The following is a 22,668-nucleotide window of genomic DNA, read 5'->3' as shown; positions in this document are numbered from 1 at the left end:
AATTTCTCTCAGAGGGCAAAAATAATACTGGGGTAATTATCATCTACGGTACTGTCTAGGTAACAAAAAGGGTTTGTCAACTTGAAATTGTTGTATAAGAAACAAGTATATAATTTCTTCCAGCTATATCGAGATAATTTAATTCTCCACAAAATCTCAAAAATAGTGTTTTTAAAATTTTAACCTCTTAAAACACCTAAAAAAGACATGGCATCTTCTACATTTTTCTTTTTCATTTTCTATTTTGGGGCTGAATCACTAGCAGGTGTTTCTTATGAAGCTCATAAGCAAAACATACTTAGGCAGACTTTGGATTAGAAAATTTGTTTTGTCTTCCCAACACACAGCCAGAAAACTGTAATAAAAATATCCACACAGGAGTTCATATAGAACTTAACTTCATTTCATTGAGACTTTTCCATTACAATTATTAAATGTCACTTTCAGGCTCACTTCCTTTGTCTCATTCTTTATACACTGATATATACCAAAAGTGAAGGAAGTCAAAAAGACTATTCCTTTGTCTACAAATATTAACAGAATAACTTTAAAATTTTACTTTGAGGGACCAATTAAATGATCAAAAATCATACACCTACATGTCCTACAAAAATATTCTTAAATTTCATATCAATGCCTTGGAGTTCAGTACTTAAAAGTATTTATCATATTTTTAATAAAATCAGCAACAAAAGTTAAAATCAAATGTGATTTAAAAAGAAAGGCGCCGGGCGTGGTGGCACAGGCTTGTAATCCCTGCACTTGGGAGGCGGAGACTGGAGGATCGCGCAGGTTCGTAATCAGCCTCGCTGGCTTAAGAGACCCTGTTTCCAAATAAATAAAAAATATAGGTCTGGGAGTGTAGCCCGGAGGTAGAAAGGCTTCCAGGAACCCCAGTACCACCAAAAATAAAAATAAAGACAAAGAAAGGCAAAACTGAGAAATGGGAAAAGCACAAAACTTGGTTGTTAGGTGGTCTATCACTATGTAGTATTATGACTTCTTTTTTTTTTTTTTTGATGGTACTGGGGGTGGAATCCAGAGGCTTTCTACCTCCAAGCTATACTCCCAGACCTTTTTTATATTTTATTTGGAAACAGGGTCTCACTAAGTTGCTGAGAGCCTTACTAAGTAGCTGAGGCTGGCTTCGAACCCGTGCGATGCCCCTGTCTCAGCCTGCAAAGCACGGGTATTACAAGCCACCATGCCCAGCAGTGTTATGACTTCTGAGAAATCACAACTTTTGCTGAGCTTTAGAGAATTCCTGCAGTTTTTCCCCCTTCAGGTATGATGTTGGTTTTGAGTTTATTTTACATCGTCTTAATGATGTAGAGGTCTTCTATTCAAATTTTCTGCATTTTTAAAACCATGAATGGGTGTAGGCTTTTGTCAAATGCATTTTCAGCATCTATTGAAATTATCTTGTGATATTTGTCCTTAGTTCTAGTTATCTAGTAAATGACATGTATTGATTTGTGTATGTTGACCCAGTCTTGCATCCCTGGAATGAAAACAACTTAGTCATGAAGTACAATTCTCTTAATATGATCTTGAATGTTATCATTTGTTTTGTGTTTAGAATTATTACATCTATATTCATCAAGAATCTTGGCTTATAATTTCCTTTTCTTGAGGGATCTTTATTGATAATGGGCCTGGAAGCTCATTTCTTTTAACCTCACAGAATAAATTCTAAAGTACTGGGGGTTTTTTGTTTTGTTTTGGTTTTGGTTTTTTTTGCAGGTGTGGGGATGGAACCCAGGGGCATTCAACCTCCGAGCTACATCCCCTGCCCTATTTCTTTATTCTTTTTATTTTGAAACAGGGTCCCACTAAGTTGCAGAGGGCCTCACTAAGTAGCTGAGGCTGTCCGCGAACCATGATCCTACAGGTTCAGCCTCCTGAATGCTGGGATTATAAGCATGCGCCAACACGCCCGGCTTCAAGTATTGGGTTTAATGAATCTGTAATGGTTTTATAGAATTCAGCTGAGAATCCACCTGAACCTTTTCTGGATGAGAGGCTTTGTACTGCTGTTTCTACCTCTTTGCTGATAATTGGATGATTTAGGTTTTCTATATCCTGTTGTTTCAATTTAGATAGGTTATATATGTCTTGAAATTTGTCAAATTCTTCTATGCGTTTCAGTTTATTGAAGTATACATTTTCCAAAGTTTCTGATGATTTTCTGGATTCCCCCACTGTCTTTAATCTCCTTTTAATTTATGATTTTAATAATTTGATTAAATTATTATTTTTTATGATTTTTGTGTGGTACTGGGGATAGAACCCAGGGGTATTCTATCTTTAAACTATACCCCCAGCCCTATTTTTTCTTTATTTTGAAACAGGCTCTCACTGAGTTGCAAAGGGCCTCACTAAGTAGCTGAGGCTGTCCACGAACCATGATCCTCCCGTCTCAGCATCCCAAATTCTGGGATTAGAATAATGTGCCACCACGCCTGGCTTTTTTTTTTTATGATTTCAATAACTTGACTGAAATTTATAATTTTATGATTCTCCCTTTAAGTTGGCTAAAAACTTGTAAATCATTTTAATCTTTTCAAAGAACCAGCTTTTTGTTTTGTTGATATTTTAATTTTTTTTCATTCTCTATTTCACTTATTTCCACTCTGATTTTAATTATCTCCTGCCTTCTACTGGCTCTGAAATTAGCCTGTTCCTGGTTTTCAAAGTCTTTGAAATGTGTCATTAGGTTGTTGATTTGGTGACTTTTTATTATGTTGGCACTCAGTGCTATAAAGTTTCCTCTTAATACCACCTTCAAACTGTCCCAGAGATTTTGGTATGCTGTGTCTCTGTTTTAATTCTAGGAATATTTTTAACTTTCCCCTTATGTCTTCTATAATCCAGTCCTCATTCAAAAGCATATCATTTAGCCTCCATGTATTTATGTAATTTCTTTTGATTTCCTGTTGCTGGTTTCTACTTCCATTCCATTATGATCTAAAAAGTATGCAGGGAATTATATTTTTAGAATTTTCTCATATTTGCTTTGTGGCCCAGAATGTGGTTTATTTTGGAGAAGGTTCCATGAGTATGTGAGAATATATATTCAGTTTTAGGTGGTTGGGATTTCTGTATATGTTTATTAAGTGCTTTTGGTTTATAGTGTTCTTCAGGTCTAAAGAGTCTTTACTCATCTTTTGCCTCAAAGATCAATCTAGTAGGGTGAGCAGTGTGTTACAGTATCCCAATACTATTGCATTTGTGTCTATTTGAGAACTAATGTCCCAAAGAGTTTTATAAAAGTGGTTGGTCTTCACATATATTGTCAACAGTGTGGTCAAATTTGAATGAGTTGTCTTCCTAGAGTAAGACACTATTTTTCATGTTTTCTAGTCAGAGGTGGTATCTATTGTAGTCTTTAATTCATTTATTGTGCCCATGTGGCTCAAAACTTCTTTCTGGTTCTTACTTGGAGCTTCAATTTCTCTATTCATATGTTCTTTCATTTACTATATACTTTATCTGATTTCAGTTCTGAGGTCTTGATCATATTGAAAATCATGGAAACACCTGTTCGTCTCTTGCCTCCCAGCTTTCAGGGCCCAAGTTCTGGCAGGGAGAGATTATACCATTATGAGTCTGGGTTTGATTAGCTCAGTTATTTAGCTCTAGTGACACCACTGTTGCTATGGGCAGCTGATATCACATGAAACTTAGTTGGCCTTAGGATTTGGTGCTTGTACCTCCACCAGGTATAAGTTTATACCTTCTGAGCCTGCAGCATGGTTGGCTGAGTTATTTCAACCCACAAACACCACTACTGACATTTGCTGGTGATTGCTGGAGACCTTGCAGGGGTGTAGAAAATTGCAGACCCTAGATCCAGCCTACCTGAGTGTCCCTAGAAACTGTTTACTAATTCACATTCCTTCCATATCCAGCTATAATCCTCACCCCCTTTACCACGGGGGTGATTTGTACTCCCAGAGATCCTGCAGTTTTGTTCACAGCCACACAAGTTCTTGTAACCACATAGGCTTCTGCTTGAACAGTATGTAAGCTCAAGGTCTGAATGGTACTCGGATCCTTGAGAAAAAAACAAATTTAGCTGTAGCCACAGGAGTTCACTGGGTGATGTGGCAGATTGGTCTACAGATTCACAAGGTCTTGACGAGGTTGGTTGTAGACACTGCTATTCTCTTCAGAAAGGCCCCAACATTTCTAGGTCTGAGTTCAGCTGTAATCTTTGGGAGTTCACTGGGCAGTTTGGCTGGGTGGTTTGGGGAGTTGCTGTCTTGAAGTATAAGACCATGAAGAGAAGAATGAGATTGGTTTTGGGAATGGTTTTCTGCAATGGCTGGCTTACAAAGGTTCTGTTTCTTCTTTCCTAGAATTGGTCTCTGAGAGCCACTGGTTCTGGCAACCAGCAGACTTGGTATGGTCTCACCAAGATAGCACCACCTCCTCTCTGTGTTCACTAGATATGTGGAGCTCTTTTCAAACATCTGCTCTCTTTGCTGAATCTGATTCCACCAAATTTTGACTGTATTTCTTCTGTTGAGTTCTGACTGCTTCTCTTCTCTTGCTAAAAAGCAGTCTTCTGGCTGGTTGAGTTCCATATCTTGGAGCAACCCAAACTGATGTCTTCCTCTATCCCACCATTTGTAAATCTAGTTCTGCTTTAAATATTTGGTAGAATTGAGCAGTGAATCTATCTGGTCCTGGTCCCATTTAATTTATGGGAGAGTTTTTATTGATAACTCATTTCTCATTACTTGTTGTTAACCTAATCAAATTTCAGTTTCTTCATGATTCAGTCTTGGTAAGGTGTTTATGTCTAGAAATTTGACAATGTTTTCTAGGTCAAATTTCTTAGCATATAATTTTTCATAACAATCTCTAATGATCCTATTCCAGTGGTTTCAGATGTACTGTCTTTTTATTGCTTCTAAGAAAATGCTTTAATATTAGATCATTCTGAATCTTACCAGTGAGTTTTATACTCTTACCTATGTTTTCTTCTTACTCATTAATATCTTTCCTTTTTTTCTTTTTTTTTTATTGGTGCACTGTATTCATACATCATAGTGGGATACAAACTTTTGTAGACATACATGCACACATCGCCCAGTCAGCCCCCACCCGAACCCCACCCCATTCTCTCCCCATCCCTCCCTCCCATGCTTGGCTTAGTGGTTGACATCTAGTATTATAGCAATTTATCCAAAATTAAAAATGATAATCTCACATAACAGTTTCATTTGTCTGATACCAAGCTTTTGATGACTTAAAGATAACATTTCAATATTTCTTTTTACTAATATGGAATATGGATTCTACATACCCAAAACGATCTTGAAAAAGAACAAAGCTAGAAGATATTTTCTGATTTCAAACCATATAAAGCTACAATAATTGAAACAGTGTAGTACTGTTCTAAAGGCAGATATATAAACCATTGGAGTTAAATAAAAGCCTAGAACTAAAATCTTCCCTATATTGTCAAGTTATTTTTGACAAGGTTTCCACGAACATTTGGTGGTGGAAATAATAATCTTTTAACTAAATATTGTTGAAACATAATAATTACATGGAAAAGAATAAAGTTGGACCCTTACCTAATCCCATATACAAATATTAACTCAAAATAGATAAAAGACCTAAATATAAATCTTAAGACTATAAACTATTAGAAGAAAATCTGGGTCATAAAACCTCACAACATTGAAATTGGCAGTGATTTCTTGGATATGATTTCAATGGCACAGGCAACAAAAGAGTATACAAACTCCCTAAAAAATAAAAAGAAATATTGTATATCCAAAGACAATGTAAACAGAGTTAACAGTTACTAATAGAATGGGATAAAATATTTCCAAATGCTATATCTGAAGGTATATTAATATTCCAACTAGACATCCTAAAAATTAACAACAATAAAGGCAAACAATACCATTTAGAGATAGGTAAAAGACTAACATAAATAATGAATCTCCACAGATAACCAGTCTTAGTTGACTGTTGGATGGAAACTCTTGTTTCTCTGGTTCTGGTGTGTGTTACCTATTTCTTCTTTGTAGTTAATCTCTTTGAGTATTTTCTCTAGTGCTGGTTTTGAAGACATAAATTCCTTCAGTTTCTGTTTGTCATGGAAGCTTCTTATTTCTCCATCTAATTTGATAGAAAGTTTTGCTGGGTAGGAAATTTTTGGCTGGAAGTTGTTTTCTTTCAGAGTTTGGAATATGTTACTCCAAGCCCTTCTGGCTCTCATGACTTGGTTTGGGAAGTCTAGAGTGATTCTAATTGGTTTGCCTCTGAATGTCACTTGGCCCTCTGTTTTTGTTGCCTTTAAGATTCTCTGCTTGGCTTCCACATCGGTCATTTTGACAATTATGTGGCGTGGGGATCCTCTTCTCTGATCCTGTCTAAAGGGAGTTCTATGAGTTTGCTGGACCTGTGTATCAACCTCTTGCTCTATGTTTGGAAAATTTTCTGCTATTACTTCCTTGAAGAGATTGTTGATCCCTTTGGTTTCACTTTCTTTTCCCTCCTCTATTCCAATTATTCTTAGGTTAGCTCTCTTAAAATGGGCCCATATTTCTTCAATATCAGATTCCTGCTGTTGGATATTTTTTCTAGATTAGAAACTATGCGTTCATTTTTGGAATGATCATCTTCTAAGAGCGAGATTCTGTTCTCCATGTGGTCTAATTGGTTGTTTGTGCTTTGAATTGAGGCCTTTACTTCATTAATTGCATCCTTTATCTCTTTTTGGCTCTCTCTGAGTTCTTTTCGAAGCACCTCTATTATTTCTACGGTTATTTTCCTGATTTGATCTTCTAGAAATCTCTGATTTTCTGTTTTATCGGGTTCTGATGGTGTGGGGTTGTGGGCATTCATTGCTCCAGTGTTATTCCTCTTTCCCATGATTTCAGAAGTTTGTGCCTTCTCTGGGTTCTTCCCTTGGGTCACTATGACTTCACTTAAGGTGTTCTGGATCTCGAGTCTGTAGTATCTCAGACCCCACTACTCCTTTACTGGGTTGTTTCACAGAGTCTCCGACCCAGGGAGTCGATAGAGGCTGCTTTAGACTGTGGGGGGTGCCAGGTTGCACGTTCTCCTATGGTGTGATATCTCTGCCACCACCCCTCCCCCACTGGGTCAAGTCCCAGGGAGTACAGTACTGGGATTTCTCCTCTGTGGCCCGCAATTTGACTCACTGTTCTTGAGTACGCAGATGTAGCTGTACTGGATTCGGTGAATTCTCTGCTGCTGCCGCCAGTGGCAATATGGCGCCGCTGCTACGCCCTTGGCCGTGAGGCTGGCGTATTTCTTCTTGGTTTTGATTTCCACTCTGAATCCCTGAAGCGTGTGCTGAGCTCGGCCACTGGGAGCTTTAGATTTTACCTGCGGCAAGAAATCCCGCCTGGCTGTTCCGCAGCGGCTCACCTTGGCTTGCTGTAGCCGTCCGGTGAAGTCGCCGCTGCCACCGGCAGTATGGCGCTGCTGCCGCGGCCTCGGGCATGAGGCCGGTGTATCTCCTCTGTGGCTCTGAGCTCTGTTCTCAGTCCGCTTTCTCTCTGGAGCCTGGTGATTTTTTTTTGTTTCTCTGGTGATGGTGTTTTCTGGCTATGAAAGGTGCTGATTTTGTGGTAATGGAGATTAGTTGTTAGCGGGGCTCTTAAGCCCCGCTTTTCTCGGTCGCCATCTTCTCAATAATATCTTTCAATTTGAAGAACTTTCTTTAGCATTCCTTTTTGGGGTACTGTGTATTTAACCCAGGGGCATTCTACCTCCGAGCTATACCCCTCAGCCCTATTTTTTATTCTTAATTATGAAACAAGGTCTCAAGTTGCAGAGGACCTAAGTAGCTGAGGCTGGCCACAAACCAATGATCCTCTGTCTTAGCCTTCCAAGTACTGGGATTACAAGTGTGTACCACCACATCCAGCTTCTTTAGTAGATCAGGTATGTTGAAAATATATTCCCTCAGTTTCTGTTTGTCTGGAAATGCCTTTCTCTCTCATTTCTAAAGGATTGATGGGCACAGAATTCTTGGTTGACAGTTACCAACTTATTGCCAAGCATTGCAGGATTCTGTTTGGCTATGGGCAGAGTCACAATGGTTGACCTAGCCACAGGCTCAAGTGTCATACCTGTGGGCTGTAATGCTGCCAAACTATGTGACGCCCAGAGTTCTCAACTTCCCAAGGACAGTATGACATTTGTAAAACAAAGTTATACTTACTACCATATCTTCTCTCCAGTGAAAAGAATTTTAGACTTTGCTATCTTGCCCAAGGTTGAGATGGTGTTGGTGAAGACATTCTCTTCACCATGCATATTGATACTAAGCTAGGCCATATCTGAATCTCATAACCATAAGAACCTGAGCATCTCAGAAGGAGAGCAAGTGTCCAAGTCCACTCCAATGTTGGAAATATTGCAGGCCAAACTGAATTGTGTTCCACTTAATCTTTAATTTCCACCCAATGGCATGGATTGCCTAGAAGCTCTGCCTCTGAACTCCGACTTATGAACAGGAACTTTAGTTTCTATAAGATGCTGGATATTATCTATGGGCCTTATATCTGTCTCCAAGACAAATATCTGTGCTTTCATAACCTACTCTCCAGCAAGTGGATTCTTCTCTCCTACTTTGCTTCCCACATCTGGAGAAGGGGTAGCAGTTGCATTCAGCTGCCAGGCCTAACTCAGTTCCAGCAGCTCATTCTACATGTATTAGCCTTGCAGTAGAGGTAGTAGAGCTTTGCTAAGCACTAGGTTTCACTGCAGTGGACTTTGGTACTGTATTTTTTTTTTTTTTTTTTTTTTGGTGGTACTGGGGTTCCTGGAAGCCCTTCTACCTCCAGGCTACACTCCAGACCTATTTTTACATTTTTATTTGGAAACAGGGTCTCCTAAGCCAGCGCGCACAGCTGGCTTCGAACCTGCGTGATTCTTCTGTCTCTGCCTCCCAAGCGCAGGGATTACAAGCATGCGCCACCATGCCCGGCCTTGGTACTGTATTTTAAGCTCTAGCTTTATTCCTTCTCCATCCCCCAGGCAGAAGGTGCCTCTTTCTATTTCTTTCTGTGTTCTTCAGTATGTTTTTTGCTTTGTTGTAGGAAAAGCAGGCAGTATGGCTTCTCACTTATTTCCTTAGTTTTTGTGAATATAGTTACGTTTGCAAATTGCTGTTCAAACTTAAGTGTGACTGAAAAGCTTCTGCATGGCAAAAAATAAAAAAACTCAAAAACCTCAACAGACAGCTGACAGAATGGGAGATTTTTGCCACCTACTCCTTTGATAGAGGACTAATATCTAAAATATAGAGAGAACTCAAGAAATTCACCGCTACAAAAACAAATAACCCAATCAAAAAATAGGCAAGTGAATTAGACACTTCTCAAAAGAAGAAATTAAATGGCCAATAAATATATGAAAAAATGTGCAACATCATTAGCAGAGATATGCAAATTAAAACTATTTATGGAGAATCCTCAGAAGAATGGGAATGAATCTACCATATGATCCAACAATTCTACTTTTATCTACCCAAAAAAATGGAAACTAAACTACCAAATTAATGCATGTTTATCTATGTTCATAGCTGTACAATACACAATTCCCAAACTATGGAACCATCCAAGATGTCCATCAATAGATGAATGGGTTACAAACTATTGGTTATATACACGATGGAATTTTACTAAGCCATAAAGAAAATTATGTCATTTGCAGGGAAATGGAGAACATTATGCTAAGTGAGATTAGTCAGAAAAAGTAAAAAATTAGATGCTCTCCCTAATATGCAGAAACTAGGGAGAAAATGGGTCATAGGAGGAACTCTAGACAAAGAAGGACAAACCATAGAGGTAGCTAATAAAGTGACATAACTGAGAGGGATAGAAATGGGGAAGAGGGAAATTCCCCATGGAATATACATGAATGTACGTTCACAAACATATCAATGTCAATCACTAAGCCAAGTATAAAAAGGAGGGAGGGAGAAGGGAATGGGATAGGAAATAAGAAAGGGCTAAATGAGTGAAGTGTGCAAGTATGCCTTTACTCTCTTGTACCCCATTTATGATATATGACTACAATGCAACAAAATAATGATTTGTCAGTTTTATCAATCATCCAATTAAATAAATAAATATAAGCCAAGAATGGTGGTAAACACCTATAATTCCAGTACTTGGGAGGTTGAGGCAGGAAGATTGCAGATTCAAATACAGCCTAAGCAATTAATGGGATTCTCAGCAACCTAGAGATACCCTGTTTTAAAAACAAAAATTAAAATAGGGCTAGAGATGTAGTTGAGAGGTAGAATGCCCCTGGGCTCATTCCTCAGTACTATAATAAAACATACATGCAAACTCTCAGAGATAGATGGAAATGAAGGAATCTTTTAAAATAATGTATGTGGGTTTGTAGTTTTAAACACATAATATAAAACCGTATCACTGTAGTTCTAAACCAGGTTACCAGCTTGCTTGCTTGGTTTCTTTCTTTCTTTCTTTCTTTCTTTCTTTCTTTCTTTCTTTGTATTTAGGATTAAATCCAGGGGCCTGCTATTTCCAGATAATACCACCATCCCTTTTAATTTTTTATTTTGAAACAGGGTCTCACTGTGTTTCTGAGGGTCTCACATAATTGCTGAGTGAGGCAGACTTTGAACCTGCAATCATCCTGTCTCAGTCTCCCAAGAACTAGAATTACAGTCATGGAATACCACTTTAGACTCATAGTACCAGCAAAATATACTTTATAGACTAACAAATCTATAATCAATCTAATAGTAAAAATGAGCCCAATTAAATTGGTCAATTTTTATATTTAGAAATATTACTACAAACAGCTTTAATATCTTAAATTTAGCAGAACTATTGGCAATAGAGCAAATAAAAAAATAAACGTTTAAAATTAAAAAAAGAAATTTCTTTACCAAATTAAATTTCCCTATTAAAAAAAAAAGCAAAGCATAACAACACAGAAACTCTTCTCTTCTTTTTGTTAGATAGCAAAGCCCTCACAGATATTCTAAAATTAAAATTTTATAAATGGTCCATTAAAATTTTAAGTAAATTCATTTAACTGAAAAGGTAATGAGAATATACAGATCTATGGGAACTAGCCACTTCAGAAATCACTGTTTATCCTCTGCTGACTGGCATTTTTAAAAATTTCAATTCACCATAGCAACCTGTCTTAACACCAGCAGATAAGTACAAGCTATATTTGGAGCTGATTACTTTCCAGACAGCAATCCTGCCTTTCCTTCATATTTAATGTCATGATCCAAGGGACTAAAATATCACTTAATCAGACAGAGTGTATAGTGTGATGACAAGTATACTCAGGGGTATGAGACTGTATTTTAGACCCACCAGAAGAATGGTGAAATTTGTAAAATGCAAAAAAGGAAAATAAAATCTTCATGCCCTTTAGTATAAAATTAGATAAAACTATTTTGTTTAATTTTATCTTACTCTTTAACATGAAATGCATTAATCACTAAAAATCTATGACTTCAAAATATATTTCAAATAGCAAGTCATTGCTGTTGTTTTTAAATTGGTGTGCCGCATTTCTAAGCTATTGCCTATTAATTATATTTTCCCTAAAAGTAATTCTTTATAAATGAGGTATAAAAAGAACACTACTAATACAAGTGAGGTCAAATAACAAAAAATAGAAAAAAATCAATTTACCAGAATTCTATGGTTACAAAATTACATGGAATTATTTGTGCTTTAAATCTTCTTTGTAATAACAGTGAAAATAATTTCTATATTTAAAGTAACATAGTTTTATAAAGTTTATGTCAAAATATACACTAGTGAAATAACAGTCAAACAGAAAACACTTTATTTTTTTCCTTACTCTGTAGATGAGTCATATCAAAATCATTATTAAAGACAAGAGGTAGGCCGGGTGTGGTGGCATTCGCTTGTAATCCCCGCGCTTGGGAGGCGGAGACAGGAGAATCGCACAGGTTCATAGCCAGCTGCGCTGGTTTAAGAGACCCTATTTCAAAAAATATAAAATAGGTCTGGGAATGTGGCCCAGAGGTAGAAGGGCTTCCAGGAACGCCAGTACCACCAAAAAAAGAAAAAAAGAAAAAAAAAAGACAAGAGGTGAAGAAGTAAAGCGAAGATCAACTGAAAATACCAAGAAAAATTACTGGAATGTTGACTTACCACCTTGTACCTATTTAGGATGGCTACTATCCAAAAAAAAAAAAAAAAAAAATCATAATGACTGTTGGTGAAGATTTGAAAAAATAAGATCCCTTGTATATTGCTGGTAGAAATGTAAAAAAGTACAGTTACTATCTAAAACATTACAGTGATTCTTCAAATGATTAGATGTAAAATTACAATAAGATATAGCAATTCCAATTATGGGTATATATTCAAATGAGACATCTATACATTCATGTTCATAGAAATTTTAATCCCAAGGGTCAAAAGGGCTTCACAAGTATCCACTGATAGATGAATGGCTAAACAAAATGGAATATATACATACAGTGAAAAATTTCTTTGTCTATAAAGAAAATTGATAATATGCAGCATTCACAGATGTCCATTTTCTGCATGAATTAGGCAATTCTTCCTCTACTTGTCTTACCCAAAACACATAAGATGTCCCTATTCTTTGAAAATTAAATGAGATATACTCATATATACAATATGCAATCACCAATATATCTGACATGCTATAAATAACCTCAACATCATAAATAGTGCCAACAGATTTCTCTACTTCTCTTTCTTTCTTTCTTTTCTGTTTATTTTTCTTTCTTTTTTGTTTTTGGTACTATGGTCATACCCATAGGATAGTATACTTCCAACTGACCCACTTAGACCTTTTTTATTTTGAAATGGAAATTTGCTAGGACTGTTATTGAACACAAGCTCTTTCTGTCAGCCTACTAAGTATTGTGATTATGGCATACACCAACATGCCCAGCTTAGTTCTTTTCACTTGTATATTTTCTCTTTTGCAGAGTCTTGTATATTTTCTATTGTATATTTTCTCTTTTGCGGGTTTTGACACTTCAATAACTTTAATAGTACCTATAAATAAGGTAACTGTGATTGTTAGAAAAAAGCAATAAGAAATCTAAAGCACAACATGATAACATGTTTTATTTCTTACCTGAAGTACATAATCAAAATGTAATTCAAAGTATTGAGAATTACCCTATAGAGAACACAACGAAATTTTTAGAAAATTTTTATTGGTGCACTGTAGTCATACATCTTGATGGAATACAAGATGGTGGAGGCATACATCCACACATCACCCAATTAGCACTTACCCAATTCCTGCCCCAATCCCTCCCCCTTCCCCCTTCTTATGTTTGAGTTAGTGATGGACTTTAATATGTTTATTAATGTAAAGAATGAACATTAGAGAATTTCCCTCTTCCCCCCTTCCCATCCCCTCAGTTATGTCACCTTATTTGCTCATCCATAGAATCTCCTTCTTTGTCTAGCATTCCAACTATGACCCATTTTCTCCATAGCTTTCTCGTATTAGGGAGAGCATCTGATTTCTTATTTTTTGTGACTGACTAATCTCACTTAGTGTAATGTTCTCCAGTTTCATCCATTTCCCTGTAAATGATGTTACTGTGTTTTTCTTTATGGCTTAGTAAAATTCCATTGTGTATATATCCCATAGTTTTGTAATCCATTCATCTGTTGATGGACATCTTGGCTGGTTCCATAGTTTGGCAATGGTGAATTGTGCAGCTATGAACATAGAAACATATGCATTAGTTTGGTAGTTTGGTTTCTATTCTTTTGGGTAGATACCCAGAAGTGGTATTGTTAGATCATGTGGTAAATTCATTCTCATTCTTCTGAGGATCCCCCATACAATTTCCAAAGTGGTTGCACTAATTTTCAGTCCCCTCAACAATGTATTAAGAGTTCCCACTTCTCCACATTCTCACCAGTATTTGTTACTGTTTGTGTTTTGAATGAATGCCATTCTAGTTGGACTTAGGTGAAATCACAGGGTAGTTTTGATTTGCATCTTTCTCTGATTGCTAGTGATGTTGAGCATTTTTTCATGCATTTAATTGGCCATTTGAATTTCTTCTTTCATGAAGTATCTGTTTAGTTCCCTTGCCCATTTTTTGATTGGGTTATTTGTTTTATTAGTGCTGAGTTTCTTGAGTTCTCTGTATAGTCTAGATATTAGTCCTCTATCAGAGGACTAGCGTCTTCTCCCATTCTGTTGGCTCTTGGTTGAGGTTCTTGATAGTTTTCTTTGTTGTAAAGAAACTAAAAGGGGGATCAATATGTGTGATTGCACAGCGTAATTTAACATTATGTACTTTCAGTACCTTGCATTTAATAATTATCTCTCCAGAAGAAAGAGTATGATATTCCATAACTTAAAATAGTATACATTGCTATAATTAAAAGAAAAAATAATTATTTCATGCTAAGAATAACTTTTTATATGGAGAAACATTATGTAACACATTAGGTATATTTCTAATGAGATGTTAACACCAAGTTAAACTTGACAACACTTTTAAATGTGGATTGAGAAAAGCTGCAAAGTGATTTATAACACAACACAAATTTACAGCTTACGCATATAGCAAGGAAACCAAACTTGAAACATAATTGTAAATAGAATATAAGCTATTGAAATAGTTTATTTCAAAATTTCACTTTCATGCTAATTATTAATTCAGACAAACATTAATCAGATAAAAGTTAATGTCGAATTCCTTTACTTGGTCTTACATTTAACATGTACAGGATAGTGATAGAAACAAGTATCCTCAGAGTAACTACCTAAAGAAAAGAGCTTGTCAGGTATTCCCTCACTTCAACTTTGCCACAAGTTACATTCCATTCCAATTAAAACATATCCAAAATTAGTAGGATTATACATATTTCTAATTTATTTCTGTACTTTTTCCACTGTATATTTTTCTGATTAAGACACAAAGCACACTGCTCTGAGTATCAATACTGTTCAGATAAGTTTCAGTTTTCCTCAGCCATTTTTTCCTCCACTATTATTCTGCCTTCCCTTCATTATCAGCTTCTCAACTGAGAGAATCATAACATAAATCTGTAAGGTACATTAACATATAAAAATTCAATATACATTTTTGAATAATTTCTTTTATTTGGAACATTTACTAAAATAACATATATATATAATTATATGTATACAGATATATATATATATAATTTTAACAACCATTATAGTAGAATGGAGTCCTCATTGACAATAGCAACTTTTAAAAGATAATTTTGTTTAAAAAAAGGTTATTTCCAGATATATTCTAGTCAATGTTACAACATAACAATTCATCTTCATATGGAACCATTGAGAACCTTAGAAGAAGTAAAGGAAAACAAATCAAGATTGATCTCAAGAGTTTGGGAAAGAGGTATGTGCCTTTTAAAAACAATCTCCACACATGAAGAATGCATTAAAAGAATACTACAATAAGAAACTCAAAATACTTCACATCATAATATCTTAAGAAAATGTATCATTTTTTTCAACAGTAGGCATGTCTTTACTTAAGAAATTTTTTACCAAAAAAACTATCTCTAAAATATGAATATAATCACTAATTGCACAACCTAGCAATGAGTTATGTGTGTATGTATGCCTCTACCATCTTGTACCCCATTAAGATGTATGACTACAATGCAGCAAAATAAAAAATAAAAAATAAATAAAACATTCTTTCCAAATCCAAGTGAGCACAAGCCAAAATAAATCATTTCTCCCCCAAAGTCTAACATCCTTACATACTAGACAATGCCAAGATGTGAATAAAAAATGAAGAAAACGATGGTAAAATAATATATCTGACTTTTAAAACAGAAACTCTAAGAATTATTTTGTCCATCAAATGACGCAGTCTAAGATAAATTTTAAATGAATAAAAAAGATAAAACTTAGAATTTAGTAGGAGCTTAACCAATGAATATTAGTACTGGAAAAAGTTTCAAATTCTCTTAAAATGCTATGATTCATTATAACCTGCTATTTGAGGGTAATTCTCCATAGTTTTTGTATTATAAAGATCTTTAAGCATATTGATATTTCTATATGGCCTTAGACAGACATATAATTTTATCAAAATACCTATAAATAATATAATATTTTATTAATTCAGTTTCTCCCATACCCATACGGAAAGTAGAATTCTATATACAAATAAACGTTGCTCAATATTCCTTTACTAGGTATATGCACATCCACTAAGAATTATTACATTCTTGGTTAAGTTTGGACATGCTGAAAAGACAACTGTGAATATTCCTAAGAATAAAAATCGAACTTCCGGGAAGATGGCGACAGAGAAAAGCAGCGTTGAAGAATCCTGCTAAAACTCAATCTCTATTGCCATAAAATCCGTGCTTTTCATAGCCAGAAAACACCATCAGCAGAGAAATAATAAATGTAAACACAGGGACAGAGAGAAAAAAAAAAAAAAACGACTAGAAGAACAACCAGAGACCAGAAATCAAGCCCACAATGCAGCAGCGGGGCCCCACCAGCACTATCTTCCCTCACAGCACCAGGATCCTGAGAGGAAAGGTAAACAAGCAGCTGAAATGAGCAGCTGCAGATCATTCGGGTGATATTCAGCAGTTCTTTCAGCGCAAAGAATGTCTAAAACTCCCAGTGGTCAAGCTCATCACGCCTTCCAGGGACTCAGAACAGAGCTCAAAACCAGAAAAGAAATATGCCAGCCTCACAGTCGAGGGCGTGGCAGCGGCGCCATATTGCCAGCAGGGCCAGCCTCACGGCCGAGGGCATTACAGCAGCGCCATATTGCCAGCAGCTCCTGCCTCAAAGCCGAAGGTGTGGCAGCGGCGCCATATTGCCAGCAGTGACAGCAAGTTCACCGCGCCCTCGACAGCTCCTGATCAACACCCACAATAACCGTGAGTGAAATTGAGGCCCCTAAAGGAGAAATCCCTGTACTGCACGCCCAGGGACTTTGAAAATCTCCCTGGGTCTGAGATTTTGCAGTCCAACCCAGTGAAAAAGTAGAGGTGGCAGAGATTACCACAGACTCGAGATAGCGAGCACCCTAAGTGAAGTTGTAGTGATCCAGGGAAGGCACAAAATTCTGAAATCATGGGAAAGAGGAACAACAATAGAGCAATGAATGCCCACAACCCCATATTATCAGAACCTGATAACACAGAAATTCAGAGATCTCCAGAAGAACAAATCAGGAATATAACTGGCGAAATAATATAAGACTTTCTTAAAGAATTTAGAGAGAGTCTAAAAGACATAAAGGATACAATCATTGAGGTAAAGGCCTCAATTCAAAATATAAACAATCAATTAGACCACATGGAGAATAGAATCTCACTCCTAGAAGAGGATCACTCCAAAAACAAACACATAATTTATAACTTAGAAAAAAAATCCGACAGCAGGAATCTGACATTGAAGAAATATGGGCCCATTTTAAGAGAGCTAACCTAAGAATAATTGGAATAGAGGAGGGAAAAGAAGGTGAAATCAAAGGGATCAATAATATCTTCAAAGAAGTAATAGCAGAAAATTTTCCAAGCATAGAGCAACAAGTCGATACACAGGTTCAGGAAACTTATAGAACTCCCTTTAGACAGGATCAGAGAAGAGGATCCCCAGGCACATAACTGTCAAAATGACCAATGTAGAAGCCAAGCAGAAAATCTTAAAGGCAACAAAAACAAAAGGCCAAGTGACATTCAGAAACCAATTAGAATCACTCCAGACTTCCCAAACCAAGTCATGAAAGCCAGAAGGGCTTGGAGTAACATATTCCAAACTCTGAAAGAAAACAACTTCCAGCCCCAAATTTCCTACCCAGCACAACTATCTATCAAATTAGATGGGGAAATAAGAAGCTTCCATGACAAACAGAAACTCAAGGAATTTATGTCTTCAAAACCAGCGCTAGAGCCGGGCATGTTGGTCCATGCTTGTAATCCCCGCGCTTGGGAGACGGAGACAGGAGGATTGCACAGGTTCGAAGCCAGCTGTGCTGGTGTAAGAGACCCTGTTTCAAAAATATAAAATAGGTCTGGAAGTTAGCCCGGAGTTAGAAGGGCTTCCAGGAACCCCAGTACCACCAAAAAAACAAACAAACAAACAAACAAACAAAAAACAGTGCTAGAGAAAATATTCAAAGAGATTAACTACAAAGAAGAAATAGGTAATACACACCAGAACCAGAGAAACAAGATTTTCCATCCAACAGACAACTAAGCAAAGAAGAATATATTCATGTGTTTATTGGTTAAAATCTTTGGAGATTCATTATTTATTTTAGTCTTTTACCTATTTTTAGGATTTCTATTTGGAATATTAATATACCTTCAGATATAGCATTTGGAAATATTTTACCCCATTCTATCAGTAACTTTTAACTCTGTTTACATTGTCTTTGGATGTACAATATTTTTTTATTTTTTAGGAAGTTTGTTTGTTTATTCTGTTGTTGCCTGTGCCTTTGAAATCATATCCAAGAAATCACTGCCAATTTCAATGTTGTGAAGTGTTATGACCCAAGTTTCCTTCTAAAAGTTTATAGTCTTAAGATTTACATTTAGGTCTTTTATCTATTTTGAGTTAATATTTGTATATGGTGTTAGGTAAGGGTCCAACTTTATTCTTTTTCATGTAATTATTATTTTTCAACAATATTTAGTGAAAGGATCATTATTTCCTTCACCAAATGTTCTTGGAAACCTTGTCAAAAATAACTTGACCATATATGGAAGAATTTATTTCTAGGCTTTTTATTTTACTTCATTGGTTTATATATCTACCTTTATAGCAGTACTACACTGTTTCAATTAATGTAGCTTTATAAGGTTTGAAATCAGAAAATGTACATCTTCTAGCTTTGTTCTTTTTCGAGATTGTTTTGGGTATTTAGAGAGTACACTCATGTTAGGATAGATTTTTTCTGGGAAAAAAAATGTATGACAGTTTCACCTTAAAAAAAAAATCCTCTGGTAAGAAAGAAAGCAAAAAGAAATATTGAAATGTTATCTCTAAGTGATCAAAAGTTTGATAACAGACAAATGAATCTGTTATGTGAGATTATCATTGTTAATTTTGGATAAATTGCTATAAAAGTAGATGTCAACCACTAAGCCAAGCATGGAAAGAAGGGAAGGGGAGGGAATGGTGTGGGGTAGGGGCTAACTGGGCAATGTGTGCATGTATGTCTACACAGGTTTTTTTTTTTTTATCCCATTATGGAGTATGAATACAGTGCACCAATAAATAAATAAATAAATAAATAAATAAATAAATAAAATGAAATTTAAAAAGAAAACTTGTGGTAGCCAAAGAAGAAATATCAATGGAAATAATTGTAAACTTCAATTAACAGGGTAGCTATGCAGGAATGGAAGGGTTCAATAGATACAGGCCTATGGTTCTAAAAATTTCTTATTATTTGGAATATAATTTATTTCTATTACTTTTACATATTGTGTTTTAGTCTATTCTTTTTCTTTTTTTGGAAAAAATAAACTGCAACTACAAGACAATTGAAAACCAACATATTAAAGAAATGTTAAAGAAATTTTAGGTTCGCCAATTGGACTTTTTCACCTGATGACCTTTTTAATTATTTGCCTATAATCTTCATTAATCATTCTAAAATCAAATTTTAACATAACTGAAGATTATAAATTGGAGATACCATTTCAATCACAAAAAAAGAATAAAAATCATTGAGAAAGAGCATTCACAATCTAGAGTCATAATGAGAAAAGGAAAAATGGAGAGTGGGTTTAACCTGAAACTCATTCTGAATACATTACATTATAAACCTCAATATTCAATACATTTTTAGCACTCTCTCAGTATATTTTTTAATTAACTGATCAATCAGTAATGAATGTATAACCTTCAGTTTCAAGACTTCGCTGTGATTTGCGTTACAAAATTTCCATCGTTTCTTTTAGTGAAATGTGTGGAAGTGTAGATTACATGTGATCTGGAATATTGATTTCCTCTTTTAATATATTTTATTCCATGCACAATACATCATTAAAGAAAGCACCCATCAGCACTCAGCTTTCTTCTCTCTACTCCTTAAACTTATATAGCTATTCTTGTTAAAGAACTAGAGTGATATTACTGAGAGAGTACACTCATACGGAATACAGCCTGCCTAATTATCAATAAGTATAAAACTAAAAAAAAAATCATGAAATAAAAAATGATATTATATGATTAGGAATAAGATTGAAATACAGGGGGAAACATTTTTTAGTTGAAAGCTGTAAAACTCTCCAAAATTCCTATGCACAGACAATTTTCAAATGTGGAACATAAAAAATACATCCAGCTGGGCATGGTGGTAGACACCTGTAATCCCAGTATTTGGGATTCTGAGACAGGAGGATATCAGGTTTAAGATCAGCCTCAGCAATATAGCAAAGTCCCTCTGCAACTCAGTGAGACCCTGCTTCAAAATAAAAAATAAAATAAAGCTGGAGATACAACTCAGAGGTAGAACAACCCTGGATTCAATTCCCAGTAACACACACACACACACACACACACACGCACGCACGCACGCACGCACGCTCACACACACGAACACGTACATCTAATATATTCAAGAGTATATTATTACAAATAACTATTTCATATTTATAACTATAATTCTAATTATTTAAAGTAACATATACTCTATACTACATTACAATGTATATACTCTGTACTACATTACAATGTAAAACTGCAAAAAGTATATTTGAAAAATAAAATAAATATACCCAAAGAAACTTAAAATCAACATAAATTTTATCTTACATTTCCAAGCAAATTCAACTACTAATCATTTTCCCTTCCCATTATTTATTGCCACATTGGCAAGATATCATCAGCCACTAGAGCTACTCCTTGAAAGCCAAACTTTAATATCATTCCTTCTAATGAATTTCTTCTGTTCCTAAAAAGAAACTGTTCTGACTTTACTACATGTAACTCAAATTAATAAAACATAAGAAATTATTCTACCATAAATAGGTCCTTAGTTATAACTCTTTTCAAAAGATAACACCAAAAGTAAAGTTTTAAGCTATACTTAGTACTAACGATAAAATACTCACAAAGAAGGATCTTGAACAAGATCTTTAAGATTTATCCCACTGCGGTCTTCAGCAAGATTCCTGAAGCAGCTATCACTCACTAAACAGGAAGGGGGAAAGAAAAGAAAATTAATTTTAACATTTCATTTAAGCCACTACTAACCAAAAGAAACTTTAAAGTAAAAATTAGCTTTCCCATTTTTTTTTCCAAAATTCAATTTGATTATCAGACCTGGTAAATGCTCACCTTAAATAAGAAAGCCAGCAATTCAGTAACAAGCCACTCAATTAAGCACATAGACTTAACAAATAAAACAATAAATAATAAAATTCAAAATAAATAAGCAAATGTTTAAATAAATGAATAAGTATTTAAAATAAACAATAATAATATCTAAATTTTGTTCTGAAGCCAGGCATGGTGGCACACACTTGTAATCGTAGCACTTGGGAGGCTGTAAAAGGAAGATCTCAAGTTTGTGGCCAGCCTCAGCAACTAAGCAACGTCTTCCACAACTTAGAGAGACCTTATTTCAAAATAAAACATAGAGCTTAGGGAGTAGCTTGCAGGCAGGATGCCCCTGGGTTCATCCCCAGTACCACAAAAAAATAAATAAATTTTGTTCTGACTTCTACAACTTACTAGCACAGAGTGGCAAATCACTGCTCCAACAATGACTAGGAAGAAGATAAACTACCCCCCAAATAATATTTTTTAAGGTAGTAGAGAACAAGAAGTATAAACAACACTTGATAGAATAGTAATATCTCTTCTTAGGTAAGTAGAGCTTGCTGTTTGTTTTCATTTCTATGAAAATTTGCCATTTAGGTACAGACTAAAAATCAGAAACACTATTAGAGAAATGGAAAACCAACACAGTTCTTGATATTTGTAGGCTGGCAAAACAGATTTGTGGAACGCAAAAATTACAAAAAAGTTCTGGCAGCTGATTAGCACTTCTCAGTTTCTTTTAATATAAAGTTGAGAAAAAATAAAATTTATGTCAATTTCTACTGTAGCATTTGAACAGTACTTGAATACAATAATGTAATAAGTATGAGAAGGGGCACAAAGCATGACCAATAATCAAGAGCCAAAAGAATAAATACAAGGAGATCCACAGATCATAAAGAGTTAGAAGACAAAAATGTTTAAGAATATGACTCACCATAAGTTAAAGAAAACACACTACTGTGAAGAAAAAAATTTTTAATTTTTACTGAGAATTTTTTTAGAAAAAAATTAAAATCTACAAAAAAGAATTAGTCACTGTAGAATTATTAACTGGGCATGGTGGCGCATGCTTGTAAATCTCAGCATTTGGGAGGCTGAGACAGAAGGATCCAGGTTTTTTGACAGACTCAGCTACTTACTGAGACCCTTTGCAACTTAATGAGAACTTGCTTCAAAAATAAAGAATAAAAATTAGGACTGGGGATGTAACTCGGAGGTAGAAAGGTCATGGATTCTATCCCCAGTACCGCAAAAAAAAAAAGAAAGAAATTATGAAATTAATGGGTGAGTTTCAGAACTAACTCAAGACAGAAAACACAAGGTTAGTGAACT

General features: G+C 35.4%; 1 protein-coding gene across 9 annotated transcripts in view; it reads right to left on the bottom strand.

Moving 5' to 3' along the window:
- GPHN (gephyrin) overlaps nt 1-22,668 on the bottom strand; it is a gene marked incomplete at both ends in the record, with an annotated part of 546,660 nt that overhangs the window by 383,237 nt on the left and 140,755 nt on the right. For all 9 annotated transcript variants that reach the window (XM_080706865.1, XM_080706872.1, XM_080706867.1 and 6 more), the window contains one exon: nt 21,123-21,201. In XM_080706865.1, the coding sequence (XP_080562991.1) occupies nt 21,123-21,201 (79 nt within the window). The remainder of the gene's footprint in view (nt 1-21,122; nt 21,202-22,668) is intronic.

This window comes from Muscardinus avellanarius (assembly GCF_963383645.1).
Source record: "Muscardinus avellanarius genome assembly, chromosome: 12".
Taxonomy (NCBI): domain Eukaryota; kingdom Metazoa; phylum Chordata; class Mammalia; order Rodentia; family Gliridae; genus Muscardinus; species Muscardinus avellanarius.
The sequence above is the reverse complement of the archived record's forward strand: the minus strand, read 5'-3'. Positions and strand labels throughout refer to the sequence as shown.